Source organism: Episyrphus balteatus, chromosome 2 (assembly GCF_945859705.1).
Source record: "Episyrphus balteatus chromosome 2, idEpiBalt1.1, whole genome shotgun sequence".
NCBI classification, from domain to species: domain Eukaryota; kingdom Metazoa; phylum Arthropoda; class Insecta; order Diptera; family Syrphidae; genus Episyrphus; species Episyrphus balteatus.
The window spans coordinates 6566855-6584692 of NC_079135.1; the positions used below are offsets into that span (position 1 = coordinate 6566855).

At 31.1% G+C, this 17838-nt stretch overlaps 1 protein-coding gene across 24 annotated transcripts in view; it reads right to left on the minus strand.

Moving 5' to 3' along the window:
• Positions 1–17838, minus strand: part of LOC129909002 (protein elav-like) — a 353561-nt gene that overhangs the window by 292507 nt on the left and 43216 nt on the right. For all 24 annotated transcript variants that reach the window (XM_055985894.1, XM_055985912.1, XM_055985910.1 and 21 more), the window contains exon 2: positions 5446–6273. In XM_055985894.1, coding sequence (XP_055841869.1) covers positions 5446–5502 — 57 coding nt within the window. In that variant the 5' untranslated portion in view covers positions 5503–6273. The remainder of the gene's footprint in view (positions 1–5445; positions 6274–17838) is intronic.

The window sequence follows — 17838 nt, forward strand, 5'->3', positions numbered from 1 at the left end:
CGTATCGGTTTTCAATTTCTCCAGACTCTGATGAATTATATTGTATCGCATTTCTCGAGCGTCTCTGTGCAAAAGAAATCATTATTGCCATGGTGATTTTTTATTTAAATTGGTGTGGTTGTTGGATGTGCATAGTGGGAGGAAGGACACAAGGACTTTTTTTTTCATTTTTTTAATTTTTTTTCTCGTCTTGTCAGATTTATTAAGTTCATTTTGGTGTTATAAGTATAGATATAGAGATGGAAATGTCTGCTGGTTTTCATTTTGTGGGTATCTGTGTGTATATAAACCGACAAGGTCGGGAATATACGAAATCGGGACGGACTTGTGCGGTTTTATAATTTATGTCTCTCTCGCCTAGTTTGACTTTATTGTTTGCCTTTAATTTATGAAGCAAAGTGCTTAATATTGGAGGGGATAATTAGGTTTGAACAGATGGGGCCTTACTTCGACGACCGCAAATTTGTATTCATAATTGAAATTGAGTTTGTATTTGCGCGCCAGCAGAGGTTTTACTCCCTTTTTCGTGTATCTGTACATCATCTTGGACAGATATCTTGAGCAGATTGCCTTGAAGGCGTGAAAGAAGATATAGAAAATACATTAAAAATAATAATCTTTTAAGCAAATTAGCTTTTTGTTTCCAAGAAAATAAAAAATGTGTTTATAGGAATGTTTTGAGCATAATGTATATATTAATTTGTTGGGTGTTCATTAATACCGTAATGGGTTCGTTAATAAAAACTTACCTTTGTTTTATTTGAATTAAAATTTATTAACAACTAATATTTTTAATTTATTTTGCTTAAAAATTAGAATAAAAAGGCGGTCACAATTCGGGCCCAAATCATTGTCTTCAACTCTTTTTTACATATTTTACTAACTCTCAAATTCGTTTGAAGACGGATTATTTTGAGAGAAGTCCCTGTACACATTCAAAGCGTACATTTGACTTCCGGGGGTTGATCAGTTCCCTTTGGCCAAATGGAGACTGTTCGGCTCGTGCAAATACCAGCCACAATTAAGGGATGTGGTCAACCTCTTTAGTGATAGACAATAGACCGCCAATATTTTAAGACCTAATTTCTTATTTGTATATGAATATGGTTGAAAAAAAATCTACGAATTATAAGCTGAGTAATAATATTTAATGTTAAATTCGTTACACTAATCTAGACACTTTTAAGGTTTGTGTTTGCAATAATAAAATGTATCTTTTTTTTTACATTCTTATGAGATGTGTATTATTTTCTGAGGATGGATAATGTGTATGTGTTCTGAAATATCTTATCAGCATTTTTGTGTGCAGGTGGATGATCGTCAGTTTTAAATTTGTAGATTTTCAGGTATAAACGGTAAACCTACATACCTACCAGGACATTTCAAATAACCGATCAGTCTACCTTCACTTTCTTTTGGTCCTCCTGCTTTACTTCAATTTTACCCACGCTAAGGCTACAATAACAAATTGACAATAAAATATACCTACACACAGATATAAGTATTCAAGAGCTATTTCAGCATCCCTACGCACTACCTGCGAAGCACATTTCGTAGAACAAATGAGAAGAAAAATGATAAAAACCAGAAGATATAAATTTATTTCAAACACAAACCATAAATGTGTCTAGATAAGTTAAACGAACATCGTAAACAATTTTTACTCTGCTTGTAATTCGTAGATTTTCGTTCAAACACATCAATATACAAATAAGAATTTAGTCATCTAAATTGTGGCGGTCGGTTGTCTTCTCATTAAAAAGGTTGACCACATCCCTTAAATAATTGTGTGTGATTAGCACGAGCTAGAGGAACTCCATTTGTGACCTAAGGGAACTGATCACCCCCGGATGTTCAAATGTTTGCTTTGAAATAACGGAAAGATACCTTACTCTCACCAGAATTCGTCGTTAAACGATTTCGGGAGTTGGTAAAATATGTAAAAAATAATGAAAAAGACAATTAAGCGCAGGAGCGTGGATATGGGACGGACCGCCTTTTTGTAATTTTTAAACTAAATTAGTAATTTAAATTTTTTTTTTTTTACAATATAAGTTAATATAATTAAATCCTAATCCACAATTCGAAATGAAGTTTTTGAAAAATAATAATAAATAAAAAGAGAAAGAAACAGAAAAAATGAAAATAAATGTTAACTTTATAATTTTGTCAAATTATTGTTTCATAAACATTTTAATAATTATTTTATTTCGTAGAATTTTCGGAGATTATTGATAGTGAGTTACAAGTGAGATTAAAATTTTTAAATATAGATGATTCATTTACTCATTTTTAATAGTTACTCAAGTTAAGAAGTTACTTATTTTTTGTACTTTCTCTATAGGCAATTTCAGGGTTTATATCAAAACCAACATTACGATGATGGAGAAGTCACTAAAATGCGAAAATTAGAAGAAAATGCCTCAATTATCAAAATTAAATAGTTTTTATCTACCTACTACAATTGACTTTAATTTTATATTCAAAAACAATTTTTTTTAACTAACGAATATCTTAAAAATGCAATGATTTCGAAAAATATTAATTTTTCAATTAGTTAAAGTCAACTTTTTTTTCACTTTTCTTTCGTATATTTCGATTATTTTCTATTTTATTTTCTATTTTTATCCAAATTTGTCAACAAGTTTAAGGTCCAGATATTAGAAAGACTACTCCAACAGTTTGAGGTTTTACTAATTTATCCACAGTGAAACTGTTCTAACATTGCCCTACAAACAATTTTGGTCCTATAATGCTTTACAGAAGCAACAGTAGCATCTGTAAAGCTTTATAGAAGCATAATTGTTTATCGGGTGGTGCGAGTTCGAATAAATCACTAAACTTAAAAATTGGTTGCACGAATTCCCAGTCTTTGAAGATTTAAAGATTGAAATTGTATTCCTCCGGAAGAACATCCAAAGTGCTAATTTCGTCTGATTTATGTAACTTCGACTGATTTAACTTTGAACCCAAACTTACTTTGAAGTGTGTGACCCATCAACACTAGCAATTTTTAGAAACATTTTTAGAAAATAATTAATAAAAAAACAAAACTATTCGGTTGAATAGTTAATAACTAAAAAGTATTAATTATTTTCCAATAAATCTTTCACTATGACTACACAGTATATATTTATTAATTGCTTTGCAACCCTAATCAATATGATACAGTGTATCTTCTTCTGACAGGCTGGTCGCCACACATTCCAAAACAGGATATTCATTTAACATAGTTTTCCATCTGCCTTTTTCCGATTTATAGTTTCAATAGTTTCCAAAAAAAGACATGCTTTGAAACTGCATTCACGAAAAGGTTTTTATAGTTTTTCTTTTGTTATAGAAAAAACATCTTCTTTTCCGTTTTCAAGTTGAACATATTCTAATGACCGGCAGATCTATTCAACATTTGCGATCTTACTTGTCACATAACTTCAAATACTTGACCGCTTACCTATAACAAAGCTATCGCATTTGTAATTTGAAGAAATTGCAATTTGCGAAATTTCAATACCTACAATTTTTTTTAGAAAATTTCCCGAAAATTTATTATCATGAAAATTTTTGTATGATCCCTAAACTTGACAACTGTCGCAAATTTTGCGAAAATTGAACTGTCAAATAATTTATGAAATAAGAATTTGACAATTTGTTATCAATTAATAAGTTAATAAATTTAACATGTTTTTGGTACTGAGCTTAAATATATTTTTTTTTTAAAGAGCTCTATCCGTTATATTCTTATAAATATTTTGTCAAAATCTTAATAACGAAACCGGTCATAATACATATTATGAGAAATTAATAGATTTAGTTTATTTTACTTAAAAATTAAACAAAAAGGCCGCCAGCGCTCCTGCGCTTATTTTGTCTTCTCCATTATTTTTTACATTTCCAACTCCCGGAATCGTTTGATGACGAGTTCTTGTGAGAGAAGGTTTCTCCAAATTTCAAAGCGAACATATTGACTTCAGGGGGTGATCAGTTCCCTTAGGTCAAATGGAGTTCCTCTAGCTCGTGCTAATCACACACAATTATTTAAGGGATGTGATCAACCTTTTTAATGAGAAGACAATCGACCGCCACAATCTAGATGTCTATATTCTTATTTGTATATTGAAGTGTTTGAAAAAATATCTACGAATTATAAGCAAAGTAAAAATTGTTTACGGTGTTCGTTAGACTTATTTAGACACCTTTCTGGTTTGTGTTTGAGATAAATTGTATCTTATGTTTTTTATTTTTCTTTTTCTCTTTTGTTCTACTAAAATTGTGTTTCATGTGAAAAATAAAAGCCTGGCAGTTTTGTGGATTTTTGAAAAAACGTTTGACTGAATGTTTGAATGCTTATATTTTCCTGAGGTCAACGAAAGAATAACGATGATCTGAGGGGCTATTTTTGTTACGTGTTAAGATTGAGGAAAAAAAAATTAACAATTTAAATTTAACCGTAGTAAATTTATTATGTTACATTATATTACGGAATAGGGGTTCTGGACTAAGATCTATCATAATGGGCACGTTCAAACACCTATCGGATAGGCTATCTGGGATACCCGTATCTGGAATATCTTTTTGAACAAAGAGGTATCCAGATAGCTTGCCCAAGCAGCTACTAAAAAAATATGTAAATATTGAGAAGAGGAAACTTTTTCTTTTGAGCAAATTACATTTTTTTTATTGTTGAAAAGTACTTGCACAATCGCTTTGACTTTATTTCTTGCAATTTTTTTTTATTTTGAAGCTGAATAGTAGCCCGAAAAGCAATCAAAATAAAAAAAAAGCCAAATGTATATCAGCTGATCACTCGGATACCTGAGGTATACCAAAAATTCTGGGATACCTTCAGATTATTTTTTGACAGAAAATGGTTCGTTTCCTTGCTAATTTTTAACATTGTTTACAACAACAAAAAGCTATCCGATAGCTTTATGTTAGCTCTTTGAACGTGCCCAATATAGGCTTTATAAGCGTACATGCCAAAAAAAAGATGACGTCTCAAAAACGAAAGCTTGTAGGAACTCCAAAAACTGTCAAAAATCTATGGGCAAATACAAATACGACGCGACGGACGTTAAGATTCCCTTCGAAGATTTCAATTCCAAAATAGGAAAGGAAGTTCTCTGTACCCCAGCTGAGAATTTCAAGCCTGAATACGCAAGCTATGTTAAACTTTTGGAGTTACCATCTCAACCAGTTGTTAAATTGTGATGAACTTTTTGTTTCATTTATTATCCTCCCATAGCCATTTTTTGTTTAATAAATAATAAAAAAAAAACGTCAAACCATCAATTTTTAATTAACTTAAACATTCTTGAGGACAAAAAAAATGTAATCCCTCCTTTAATTTGAGAAACCACAACAATAATTATAAGATATCTCATCAGAATTACCGAGAGTATAAAAAAAGGGTTAAATTCATTCAAAAATGATTAATTACTCACTCACCTGTCTTTGGCGAAAATCCATAACAGAAACTGGAGTCTTTAATTCCACGGCAGACATTTAATCGGACGTTTCCGTGCTGTATTGTTTACTGTGGTCGTGTGCGCGCTGCTGTTGGGCTTTTTCCTTTCTTCACTTTTCCTCGTGCGCCCAAACTGGCCCCCACCAACCTCTGATGCAGCTTGTCGTCCCTGATAAACTATGTGTGTGTGTAGTTTATAGTTGTCAGCCAACAGCGATATGCGAACGAACCACTTTTTTGGTATATATTTCCTCACTCTCCTTCTCTTTGCCTTTTTCAATTCTTTTGGTCCTTTGGTCCTTTGGTTTGAGGCAGAAAAAATATCGACGGAAAATTAATGGAGAATTTCTTTATTACACTTTGATCCCTTATTTCAGTGAGAGTTCTGGGGCAGTGGTTAGATGATGGTGGTAGTGATGGTAGTGGTGGCTGGTAGGTTAGTGATAATTATCCTGAACCGTTTTGGTTTTGCCCATACACTCGCTTTGTGGTCGGGTAAAAGCGGCAACCAAAAGAGTTAAAATCCGTTGGCCTTGCTTACAGGTTATGTCCTACAGATAGTTTCGTGTGTTGTTGGTATATGCGTGTCCTTCCTTTTGCTCACCTCACCGGATGTGGATCATTTCACTTCGATTTTTTGTTTTGTTTCTGTTAAGCTTTCTCTGCTCGTTTTTTGAGTTGCTGTGTGTGTGTGTTTGTAAATATTGGTCAGGAGCTCAGTGGGTGACTTGATGGAGCATTCTCTCTGACACGTCACTATGTCTTCTATACTCGTTTCCAGCTGAGTTATTGAAGTTTGAAGGATTCACCTATAAACAAGAACGACGGGGATTAATAAACATGCCATTTTGTGTTGTATATAATATGTTTGTATGTGTGTCTGATGATGATTTATGTATGTGCGTGTGGTTTTCGCTGTCAAGGAGACTAGGATTTATATATGAATTTATAAGGATTTCATCCGACAAAACGTTTTGACGATGATATTGTTCGGAAAAATGTTTTTTTTTCCTTTCTTTTTTTTTTGTTTTATTTTTTCTTAATAGACTTTCTCATAACATACAAATGAAGCATTTTTTTTTGTATTTAAATTTTGATGGAAAGTTGATGAAAAGTTTTTTTTTTTATTGTTTGCTTTTTTGTTTTTTTGAGATAAACACTTGAGGCGAGCCGAGATAAAATTGACCTAGTTTTAGTTGCATAATGTTTTTTGTTTGATTTTATTATACAAATATTTGCATTCAACTTATAAATAGTTTTGATTCGTTTGGAAAAGAGCAAAAGAGAGAACCTATAAAATATAAACGTAAAAGTGGAAAATTTTATTTAATTTCCATAAAGTTATCATGTACAAAACGTATTTTCAACTTTCAATAGCAACAGAGTGAGATATTTGCATAAATTGCGCGTCAGAGAAAAAAAAAACTACCTCTACTGGAGTAAATTGAATAATTTAATTCAGTTTATATGGATGAATTTAATTTTCACAAAATTAGTGTTTAAATTGAATGAATTTTTAAACAGTTTTTTTTTCAAGTGTCATTTAATTAGAAAATTTAAACGATTTAAAATGAGTTTTTCTTCTATTAAATGTTTAAACCATTTATTGGGGGGAAATTTTTTAGTGGTGGAAGTATTTAGCAACTACTATGGTTTAAGAAACGGTAGGTACACAGTTAAAAATTCTGGAGTATTTTTTAATACTTTTCGGGTAACATAAGGTCTAAACCAGAAATGTAGGTATTAAAATTTAATATATTACAAGTATTAAAATTTTTAGTTGATACAAAATGTATTATAATTTAATATATTGAAGAATATTTTATAATACAAGAATTGTATTACTTTTCAATAAAATTGGATTAAAAAATAATACAGTTTATATTAGAATTCAATACCAAATGTATTAAATTTCAAGTAAGTATCTATTGCATATTAAAATTCAATCTTTTTATATATAAATTCGCATAGTACAAATTTACAATTTTTAATTTAAATTTTTTTTTAAAAAAGGTACCCCAAACAATGGGTAAGATTTTTTTTTTTAAATGGTTGCAGCTGTCGTTTAGGATTTTAGTTCAATTCGATTAAAATTTAATATTCTTGTATTACAATTTAATACTTTTTATATTAGTTTTTAATAAATTTTTATTATATTTGTATACAATTACATAATATTCAAATGTAAAACAATTATATTAAAATGTAATACAAAAATATTAAAATCTAATACAGCGGTATTAAAATTCAATACAAGAATAGAATTTAATACCGACAGGTTTTTTTTAAACCACGGAGGTTATTTTCTAATCATTTTTGTATTACAAGTAGTAAACTTAGTACTTAAATATTTAAATTTAATACAAAAAAGATTAAAAATAATTTTAATATTTTGGAAGAAAAGTAATATATTTTGCTTTAGTACAAGAAGAAGAACTGTATTAAAAAATAATCCAGAATTTTTAACCGTGTAGTAACTTTTGAGTGTTCTATAATGTAGCTCATGGGATAATATAACTTACAAAAAAGCCAATATCGATAATTCTTAGGTAAATTTCGATTTGTTTCGTATTTTCCTCCCTTTCGATTCATTGAGACTACTTTGAGAACCTGAAGGCTTAAATATTGGTGACTTTTTGCTGAAGTACAAAAATAAAAATATTTTTTTTTCTCAGTTTGTAAAAAAGTACATATCACAAATTGTTTTTTTAAACCAAAGTCTAAGCTTTCTGCTTTACTTTTGAAAGTTTTCCAGTCAGAAAAACTATTCAAAAATTTGTTTGTAAATTTTTCCTTTTGTACTTTTCACTTTTTTGGTCAAAGTCCTATAGATAAGGTTTAAGATCCGCCATACAACAATTTTCACTTATCCGAGGTGTGGCACGCAATTTTTTTTTGTGGACGAAATAAGAAAAACTTGATGGAGTTTCCGCCAAATATCCTTGCAAAACTATATATTTTCAATTATTATAACAGTCATATTTTCAAAATTTTGTTTTTCAAAATTTATTTTTCAATAAAGAGGACTCGTGACTATTTTTTCACGGGGTTACCTTCAAAAACCTCCTGTACCTGTACGCTTCAGTCTTTTCCACTACACTCATTTCCAATTATTTTGACTGCTTTGAAGAGATTAGCTAGTGTTGAGCTAAGATTTACGTCACCATAGTCAGTAAAATCTTCCATCTTAGAGCTTCTTACTGAAATCATCACATCAATGCACGAATACCATAAAATATTGTTCGGTCAACATAAATCCTAATTCCAAAGTCCTTTAACCCGTCTCGATGATAAATATTTAAGAAATTCTACTCTCCAGTAATTAACGTAATTTTACGTCATTTTCATAATTTATGAACCCTCTACCAAAAAAAAACATCTAAAATATTCCTCCGCCATGTCATTAAGATATTGCTCGGAATAACAACAACAATATGAAAAAAAAAGTTAAATCCTTAATGACTTCTACTTATTCTTTAACTTTTCATTCACATTCAAAAAAATATATTTTATGACACAAAGTGACTGAAACAATATGCATTAAGAGCAAAAATTGATGAAAGTGATGAAAAAAATAAAAAAAAACACAAATATCCTTTTAGCTTATTTTTGTCCTTAATCCTCCTCGCCCATAGCAATATTTCGGTAGAGAATATGTTGCTTTTGGCCAATACCACCGCAAAGCCTTCTCTCTGTCTCTCTGCTTGTCTCTTTATCTTTATCTGCTTACACCCAACACTGTGGGATATCAAAATACCCGTCAGCATTTTGTACATCACTTGGCATCCGAATTATTCTGAATTCAAATCCAAATCCGAACACAAGATTCACTGCCATGTCCCATCGAGCAAATGGATTTCGAAACGACAATTCCTCTTTTTATACTTCCTCTCTCTACTCTCGTTGTTTTTTTTTTTTTTTTTTTTTTGATAAGGGAAGAAGATGGAAGATACATTTGACATTTATGCTTATGTTCCGTCCCGATTTCGAGGACGAATCCAACTGTGAGTGTATATAGAGGATTAGAGATGGAAGATATGTGTGTGTTTTGCTAACAGAAAATTGCATCAGAAGCTGCTATAAAAATACCATTGAAATGGAAAAACACATTTTGACGATTTATCTAAGCGGTGGTGTGCGTTCCCGGTATGAGTGGTTTTTTTTCTCTTTTTCAAATGAGGACGACTCACAGTGGTCTTTATACGGGTAGAGAGATCTTTATAGTGTTCCACTCTGCGACAAAAATGTTAACAATGACACACAACAAGCACTTGTCTTCCTACTCATATGATTCTGGGCCAAGCAAATTGCAACTATGCCACATCCACTTACCACTTAAGTCGCAGCGTTGAGTATGAGCCAGGCCAACACACGGGTGGTTCTACAATATACGGGAGGACCATCAGCAAATTCTGCTCCATTGGATGCGTTTAAAAGCTGGGCTCTTTCGCTTTTTTTTTTGGATATGTGTGTGGTTGTGTTTGGACACTTTGTGTCTCCTTGGCTGTTTGTATTATTTTTTTTATTGTTTTGTTTAGAAGACGTGTGCTTCTTCTAAATTGTGTCCTATATAAATTCTCCATTGCTGGCATTACAATAAGTTTAGTTTGCGTATCTTGTTTGTTTTGTCATGTGATATCTTTGAGATTTATTTTTCTTTCTTTTCTTTTTATTACTCTGAAGTTTTTTCCAACACTGCAAAGAAAAACAACAAAAAAAAAACGAGGAGGTGGACTCATCAGGACTCAAATAGTTTCAAAGTCGTCGACGACAAAACGTTTTTTTTTTTTTTTTGTTCAAAAAATACGAGGGTTTTTCTAAGAGGAGAGAGGCTTAGCCTAGCTCTTATGTTTGGAGAGTAGAGAATGTATATTATATACATTTTTATTTTATGTCGGCCAAGATTTGTCTTCCGTCTTTTGTGTTGTTAGTTTTTGTAGTTGTCATATAGTCGTACAGTCGTGCTAAACCTACTTTTAGGTGTAGGTACCTATTTATGTAATATTTTCACATCTGTTTCACTGTGTGAGAAGTGAGAAGCTATTAGATATACTATACAGTTTAAGGCAAACTTGCTATAACTATAGTTTGTACTTGTGCCAGCGTTTGTAAAACTCATTTGTCTCATTTGACAAGGGGTTTATTTTCAAAATGAAGCAAAAAAAAGCTTAAGAAGAAATAAGTAAGAAAATGTGCGGTGACTAGTTTGTCATTGAAATGGTTGTATTTCACAAGACTTTCCTCTTTAAGCCTCTCTTTCTCTTTCTATTTCATATTTCAAAGTTATGCTCGTTTGGTTTTTTGGTTTTTCTACATTCAGGCGTAATTTGAACAATTTTTGTGATAGATGGACTGCATTGGTATATACCAGTTTTTGTATATGCCACAAGCATTTACTTATAAAACAACCTTGGGGGAAGATTTTTTTGTTGTACCCTCAAGGATGTAGAAAAGTACTCAGTCTTAAAAGAAAATATTAAGAAATATTTAGTTTAACAACTACAATTTACGATCAGCTTAGTTGTATTATGAGAATTTCAATATGTTTGCCCTTTTTCGTTGGTTTAAGTTGAAATAAAATAGAAAATTAAGAAATATAAGAAATATTTTTGTGTGCTTTTAAATTTGGCTGTTGTTTTTCATATGCTATTGAAATTTTTCTTTCAAAAGAGTTCACTGTTAACTCAAATTTTTACGTAGCGTCCAATATCCAGTTCGATAAAATAGGAGTGGAAAAGTGTCAAATTTGCTTACGTACTTGGAGTTTTAAATGATTTTATCAAATAAATATATTTTCGCAATCATACAGTACAGGAAGTTTTCTTCGTTCTAGCTGACTGGCAAAACATCTTTTAATTTTTTTTATTAAAAATAAGGATAATTCAGTGATAATAATTCAATAAATTTAAGCAATTTTTCATCAATGTTTTCTTATGACGTTATCATGTAAAATAATCGACTGTAATTCAACTTTACAGAAAAATATTTGTTTAGTTAATGAATTTAAAATAAGTTTATGTCAAAACATAAACCGGATGTTTTGAAAGTTTAAAAAATACGGCCGTAAAACGATTAAAATATGTAAACAAATACTCTGAAATCCAAAGTGTGTGTGTATTTTTTAATACCTAAATGATTTTTTGTTCATATGAAACACATCCTTTGCTTTAAGAAATGGTTAATTTGTATGCATATTTAAAATAACACTAAGCGAACTGTTAATTTCTTTTCAATTTTGTTGGTTATATTTGACGGATTACTGTCTTTTTAACTAACGACTTCTTCTTTCATAACGGGTCAACCTTAAAGAATTTAATGTCGTAACTTTTGCAGACGTAAAACGAATGTGTATTGTCGAATCTTGATGATGTTATATCTACTGCATTATTCCATATGAATTTCCTCTATGTGAACAATCAAACTATTAAACTATCTTAATCTACTTTTATCGAATGTCTTAATTAACTTTTTATTGAACTTAAAGCAACGTCTTATCATTCTATATATACTCATCATCTACTTTTTGTTTTAAGGTCTTGGTACCTACTTGTCAATACCTATAGTTGGAAACATGAGCTTACTCTGATCAAAAGTAAAAACTTCTCTTTTCTTCCTAAAACATTTTTACACTTTCAATAGATAAATTAATCAAATACCAGTGTTAAGAACTATTTCTTAAGAAACAAAAACCTTATATATTCCATTTAATCCAATTTTCATCCAAAGAAATACCTACAAACTCGTACATACTTAATTTTGTCAACAACAAAACCCATGTTTCCTTATAAACGTATCATGTTCTGTTAACTAATTTTCAGAAACAAAAAACAGAAAACACAAAAAAAAGTTACCCAACCTATACCTGAAAAACTTAACTTTCGAAAAACCTGAACAATTTACACAGACATCTTGTCCCAGACAGGTATTTCATCCCATCAGCACGTTTAAAACTTTACAAAACGAACGAACGACAACGTAGCTCAAGAACTTATTTGTGTGGTACACCTCTGGTGTATCATCCTCCATCCAGCACACTCCACTTCCAGCACTACCGCAAGCTATCGCCTTTAAGAAATGTTTTCCAATTTTACAACTTTTCTTTCAATCAAACTAAAAAACATCCAAATGGAACACACACGTTTTCGAAATTTATCTACATACATTCAGTGGCGTATCCAGAAAAAAATTTGGAGGGGGCTGGAAAATTTTTCAAAATTTTTTTAGAGGGTAAGCCTACGAAAATTTTTTCTTGCTTTTTCATTCATCTTTGATCGAGAGTGAAGCTCCGTGCTGCGGTACTGAAAGTGGTATAGTAGCATTTAACTGCTTTCGATCGACAGCTTCGTACTGCTGTCTCCTCTTTTAACATTCAAAGTAGTGTTTTTTCAAAGTTCTTGTATCCCAAACATTTTAAACAAACAACAAGGTTCCAACGTCTTGCTTTTTGTGTAAAATATCATCCCTAAAAAACACTTTATTTCGTTCGAACTTTCTCATGTGCTGAGTTCAAACAGTTAACAGATTTATTCCTATCACGTCTAGTTTTTTAGTTAAACTCATAACTATTTTCAATATAAACGCCCATGTTCCGCAATTTGACCGAAAGTGAATTGAAATCACTTTTCAATTTCACGTGAAATGAAAAATATCATGTGCCTAATTCATTTCGATCGATTTCGAAAACTTCGAAATTGCTTCGAAAACGTCAAAACTGAAGGATCATCCATTTTTGTTTAGTTTCTAAACTGAAATTACTGCTGCTTTGAATATGGATGCAATTTTATTGGCAATTTTAATGCAAAAAAAAAACAGACGTTAAAAGAAAAATAAGAAGACACATTTTGCGAGACAAATCAAATATGTAAGTGAAATGCTAAAAATGAATTAGGTAAAGTGCTAAGCGAATGATGTTGGAAACACAGAGGCAGTTATGATATTTCATGCCTCATGTGTTTTATGTATTTCGTATTAAATTAACAACAAGTAAACATTACAAAACGATAAAATATAAGTTTTGATAATAGTAGTTTGCCCAAAATTTGCGGATTCATTGAAAAAGGTAGCAAATTCATAAACAGCAACAAAGTGAAATGAATTCGATCAGAAAATCTAAATGAGTGAAAAAATGCAGAAGGCCTATTTTCACTTTCGGCAAGCGAATGCGCAAAACGTGAAATGCAGAACATTAAAGTCTCAAAAACTAATTTTAGATGAAATTTTTTCTGATGTTTAATCCGAAATATATATTTTTTCGCAATTTGTTGCTTTTTTAATCCAAATCAGAAGCGCATACTGCTTAAAAAAAACCATTAGTTTGTTGTCCACTTGATCTTAAGATATCAAAATATCTATGTATTTGCAATATCTTTAAGAAAAATATTATTTTTGATAAAAAGTAAATATACTTAAGACGATAAAATACGGCGTTTTGAGATTGCATAAGAAGTCTTGCAAAATTTAACGGTGATGTAATTCGACGTCAAAATACTAAAAAATTGGAATTTAACTTAAATCCGAAAAAAAAATTTAACTTAACCCTCAACGTCAGCTAATGTTCTTACTCAAACAAAACATCCGTTTTAGAATTTGGAGGGGGCTCGACCATCTGACCTAGCTCTTAATCTCTAAGATTTACGAAAAAGTTTTAGATAATCAAGTACATTATGATTAAATCAGCTAAATAATAACATGATCTTGAAGGCTTGGGGGGGGCTTGAGCCCCCTGAGCCCCCCCCTCAATACGCCACTGCATACATTCCCCCATTCTTTCACTCCACCCCACTTCATGAGTCTGGAAACAGGATGTTATTCAAATGTTGTGCCAATGTTGACACATAAAACTATCCTACAACTTTTACCATATGGTTCCTTCAAAACAATAAAATCAAATAAAAAAAAAAAACACTGACAGTGCGATGGATGAGGAGGAAACACATCAAAATAAGGGAAAAAAAAATAAACGAAAAAAAGGAAGCAAGGACGAAATCGATTTGGAGGTTGCAGCGCTTCGTAGCGGGATCGGTGAGTGAGAAAAAACATCAGTTTCCATGACATGATTTTAGATTGCATCCCAGGGAAAATGTGTACGAAGACAAGTTTCACACATTCAATTAAACGTCATATCGATGGCTTTTGAGATTTTGATTTGTGTGTACGTGTCACTATCAGTTTTCAATCACATCACATCAACATCAACTGGAATCCAGGACATCACCCATCTGAGCCATCTGAGAGTTGGTGAATATTATTCCCTAGGAATTCGATTGATGTTGATGTACATACACACATTTGAATATGGGGAATGTACCTCTATGAAAACCGAAATCCTAATTAGCGGCTAGAGAGAGTTTGTGATGCATCAAAAAATCCTTGCGCATGAAATTTCAAATCAAATTAAAATACACATTGCCAAGTCACGACCACAATGCTGCGGGTGGTTGCAAATGCAACAAAAGAATTGAATAGAATTCCAACTATTTCGTTCTTCATTTCTACATCAAACATGATGAGAGAATATAACTCACGAATGCCATACAGACTGGCATTTGCACATCACCAGCTGCTGCATCCTCACACAAAAATTTAGCTTTAACAACAGTTGTAGCAGTAGCGCGGCAGGCGGCAGCATACCCAACATCAGCTGCAAAAGCCAGCGAAGCATCAGCAAAGGATTCACACGTTTTCCATAAATAATGAGGAGCTCTGTGTTGGTGGCATCTAATTGAATTGTGTCAGTGAAGAGAAGTGAAGAGTGGGGAAGAGGAATGAAGTAATACAGGACACTCACTGACATGGTACTCTAAGCTCGTCGTGTCAGTCGGGATGGTATTTATTGGGTGGGAGAGCCTTAAGGGTAATTGAAGTGAAAAATAGTTAACTTTTTTTGCGAAAATGAAAGTTGAATACCATGAATAAATATGACATCTTTTAGCAATCAATTAATTTTTTTTATGTAATACAAGTTTTGAAATGTCAAATGAGAAATATTTCACATTTTGTTTTTTAGTGGAAAATTATTATTTATCACCAGATAACATGAAATAATTATACGTTGCACTTATGATTCATAGTAAAATTCATTAACTGCAAGAGGAAAGGAAATTAAAGCAATTGAGCATAAAATAGTTTTCAGTGTTAAAAGCTAAGATTAGCTAAATACTTGTCTTCAATTCGGTAATTTTAATTTTTAGAAAATTTGTTGATCGTGGCGAAAGGATTATTCATATACAAATACTTATATGCTTGATTAAAAACCACTTACCCTTATCCTTATAAAAAAAATATATCAAACGTGGGCCGTTTTTGCTGGTCATAATTTGGTGTTATCCCTTAAACAAAAGAGTTGAGCTTCGAACTTTATTTTGTTTTTGTACAACTTAAAAAAAAAATAAAGCTTTTTCAAAAACAATTATGATTTCAAATAAGTTTTCATACTTTTTTTCATACTTTTTTCAGTGGGTTTTAGTCTAAATAAAATTACTACATAAATAATAGCCTGACAGAAAACGTTAGAATTTTTTTTGTAGAAGTGATCAAAATTTGATAATTTCAATGCGTCATATAGTTGAGAAGTAATTAAGACAAGGAGTATATTTAACCAATAAATTTTTAAACAATAAACGTAACGATTTCTATGTTTTATTTGAACTTCTTACTTATTTTTTGTGATATGAATTTATATATGTTTGTTTTAAGTTTTAACCAATAATATCTTGATTATGTGTTTTCAAATTAAATGAAAAATTACTAGACTATATAATGCATTTACTTTAGCATATCAAACTACTTTAAACAAGCAAATAAATTAAAACTTAATGCAAAACTACCAATAATAACATGCGAAAATATAAATCATTAAAATCATAAAAAAACAAAAACACGAACTGAGATGCACTTACTTACTTTTTTGACTGACTGTATACCACTAACCCAGCATTTCCTCATTACTCACTTTCTGCTAATAATTTTTTCTATATTTTCTAAATGGCAAACTCTTCTATAATAGCTCACCAGAAGAATTTTTCAACAAGTGAGTGTTTTTGTCCTCATTAAAAAGTACGACTTATATAGTTATTTTTTTTTCTGTCCTAAGAGAGTTCCCACTTTAATTCTGGTAAATGAAAATTATTGCGATAAATCCTGTAACTTAATATTCTGTTTTCTTTTCTTAAGGCTTTTGCTCAACTCCTCAATTGAAAAAGTCATTAAATACCACTTAGTAATTTTTCGCACTACATATGTACCTAAAATCGGGATCTTATTACAAAAAGTCACTCTTAAATCACTGATTCCATAGCCGTATTTAGGGGGGGGGGGGTTTGGGGGTTTAACCCCCCCCCCCCCCCCGAAATTAAAAAAATACCTATAAGTCTAATATTTGCAGTACTAAATGGTTTGTTTTTGCATTTTAGTAATTTAATTACCTATCTGAAAATCTCGGGTTGGGGTCAAAACTCTGCCGGAGTCAAAATCCTGCTTTACAAAATTCTGCTTTCAAGATTCTGCTTTTCAAAATTCTGTTTTTCAAAATTCTGCTTTTCATAATTCTGTTTTTCAAAATTCTGCAAAAAATTAAAGAACGGTTTGGAAAATGTTAAAAAGCGCGCGCTTTTTAACATTTTCCAAACCGTTCTTTAATTTTTTGCAGACTTCTGTAAAATCATCTTCTTGAAAAATTATCTGCTTATTTGATAACTTACCTACATAATTTGTTATTCTTTGAATGCATATTAATTTTCTTTTTATAAATAAATAAATTTGAAAAAATTAGGAACAGGTTTTTAATACTAAACATTTCCGAAAATAATTCAAAATTTTTTAAAAAGGAATATTTTGTATCAAACAACCGATGGGTTCCAATAAGTTATAGATTTTATTTGAAAAATATTTGCGACACTCAAGTAAAAAAATTTGGGAAAGTACCAATGTTGAATTACATTAATGAGGTGTATTTTTCTTTAGTCAGCGCATATGCTATAAAAAAAAAACAGAATTGGCAAAATTTTTTGTTCAAGAATAATGCTGGCAGAATTTTGAAAAGCAGAATTTTGAAAAGCAGAATTTTGAAGCCAGAATTTTGACCCGATCCCGAAAATCTCCCTAAAAGTCTCTACCAATTTCGTATCGTTTCAGAAGCTGTCGATGAAGTTTTTATAAGGAAAAACAACAATTTTGTGGTCCATTACAACGTTTGGTAAGGGATTTTCAAAAAACTAGTTTTACCTCTTTGATCATTTCCTAAAGATCATTTCCTAAAGAACCCTTTAAATAACACAAGTATTTATCTACAAGGTTTTTGATGTCGAGGCTAAACTATACTTTTTCAAAGGGTTGCTGAACTCGAATCCGAAGATAAAAATATTCGATCACATCTC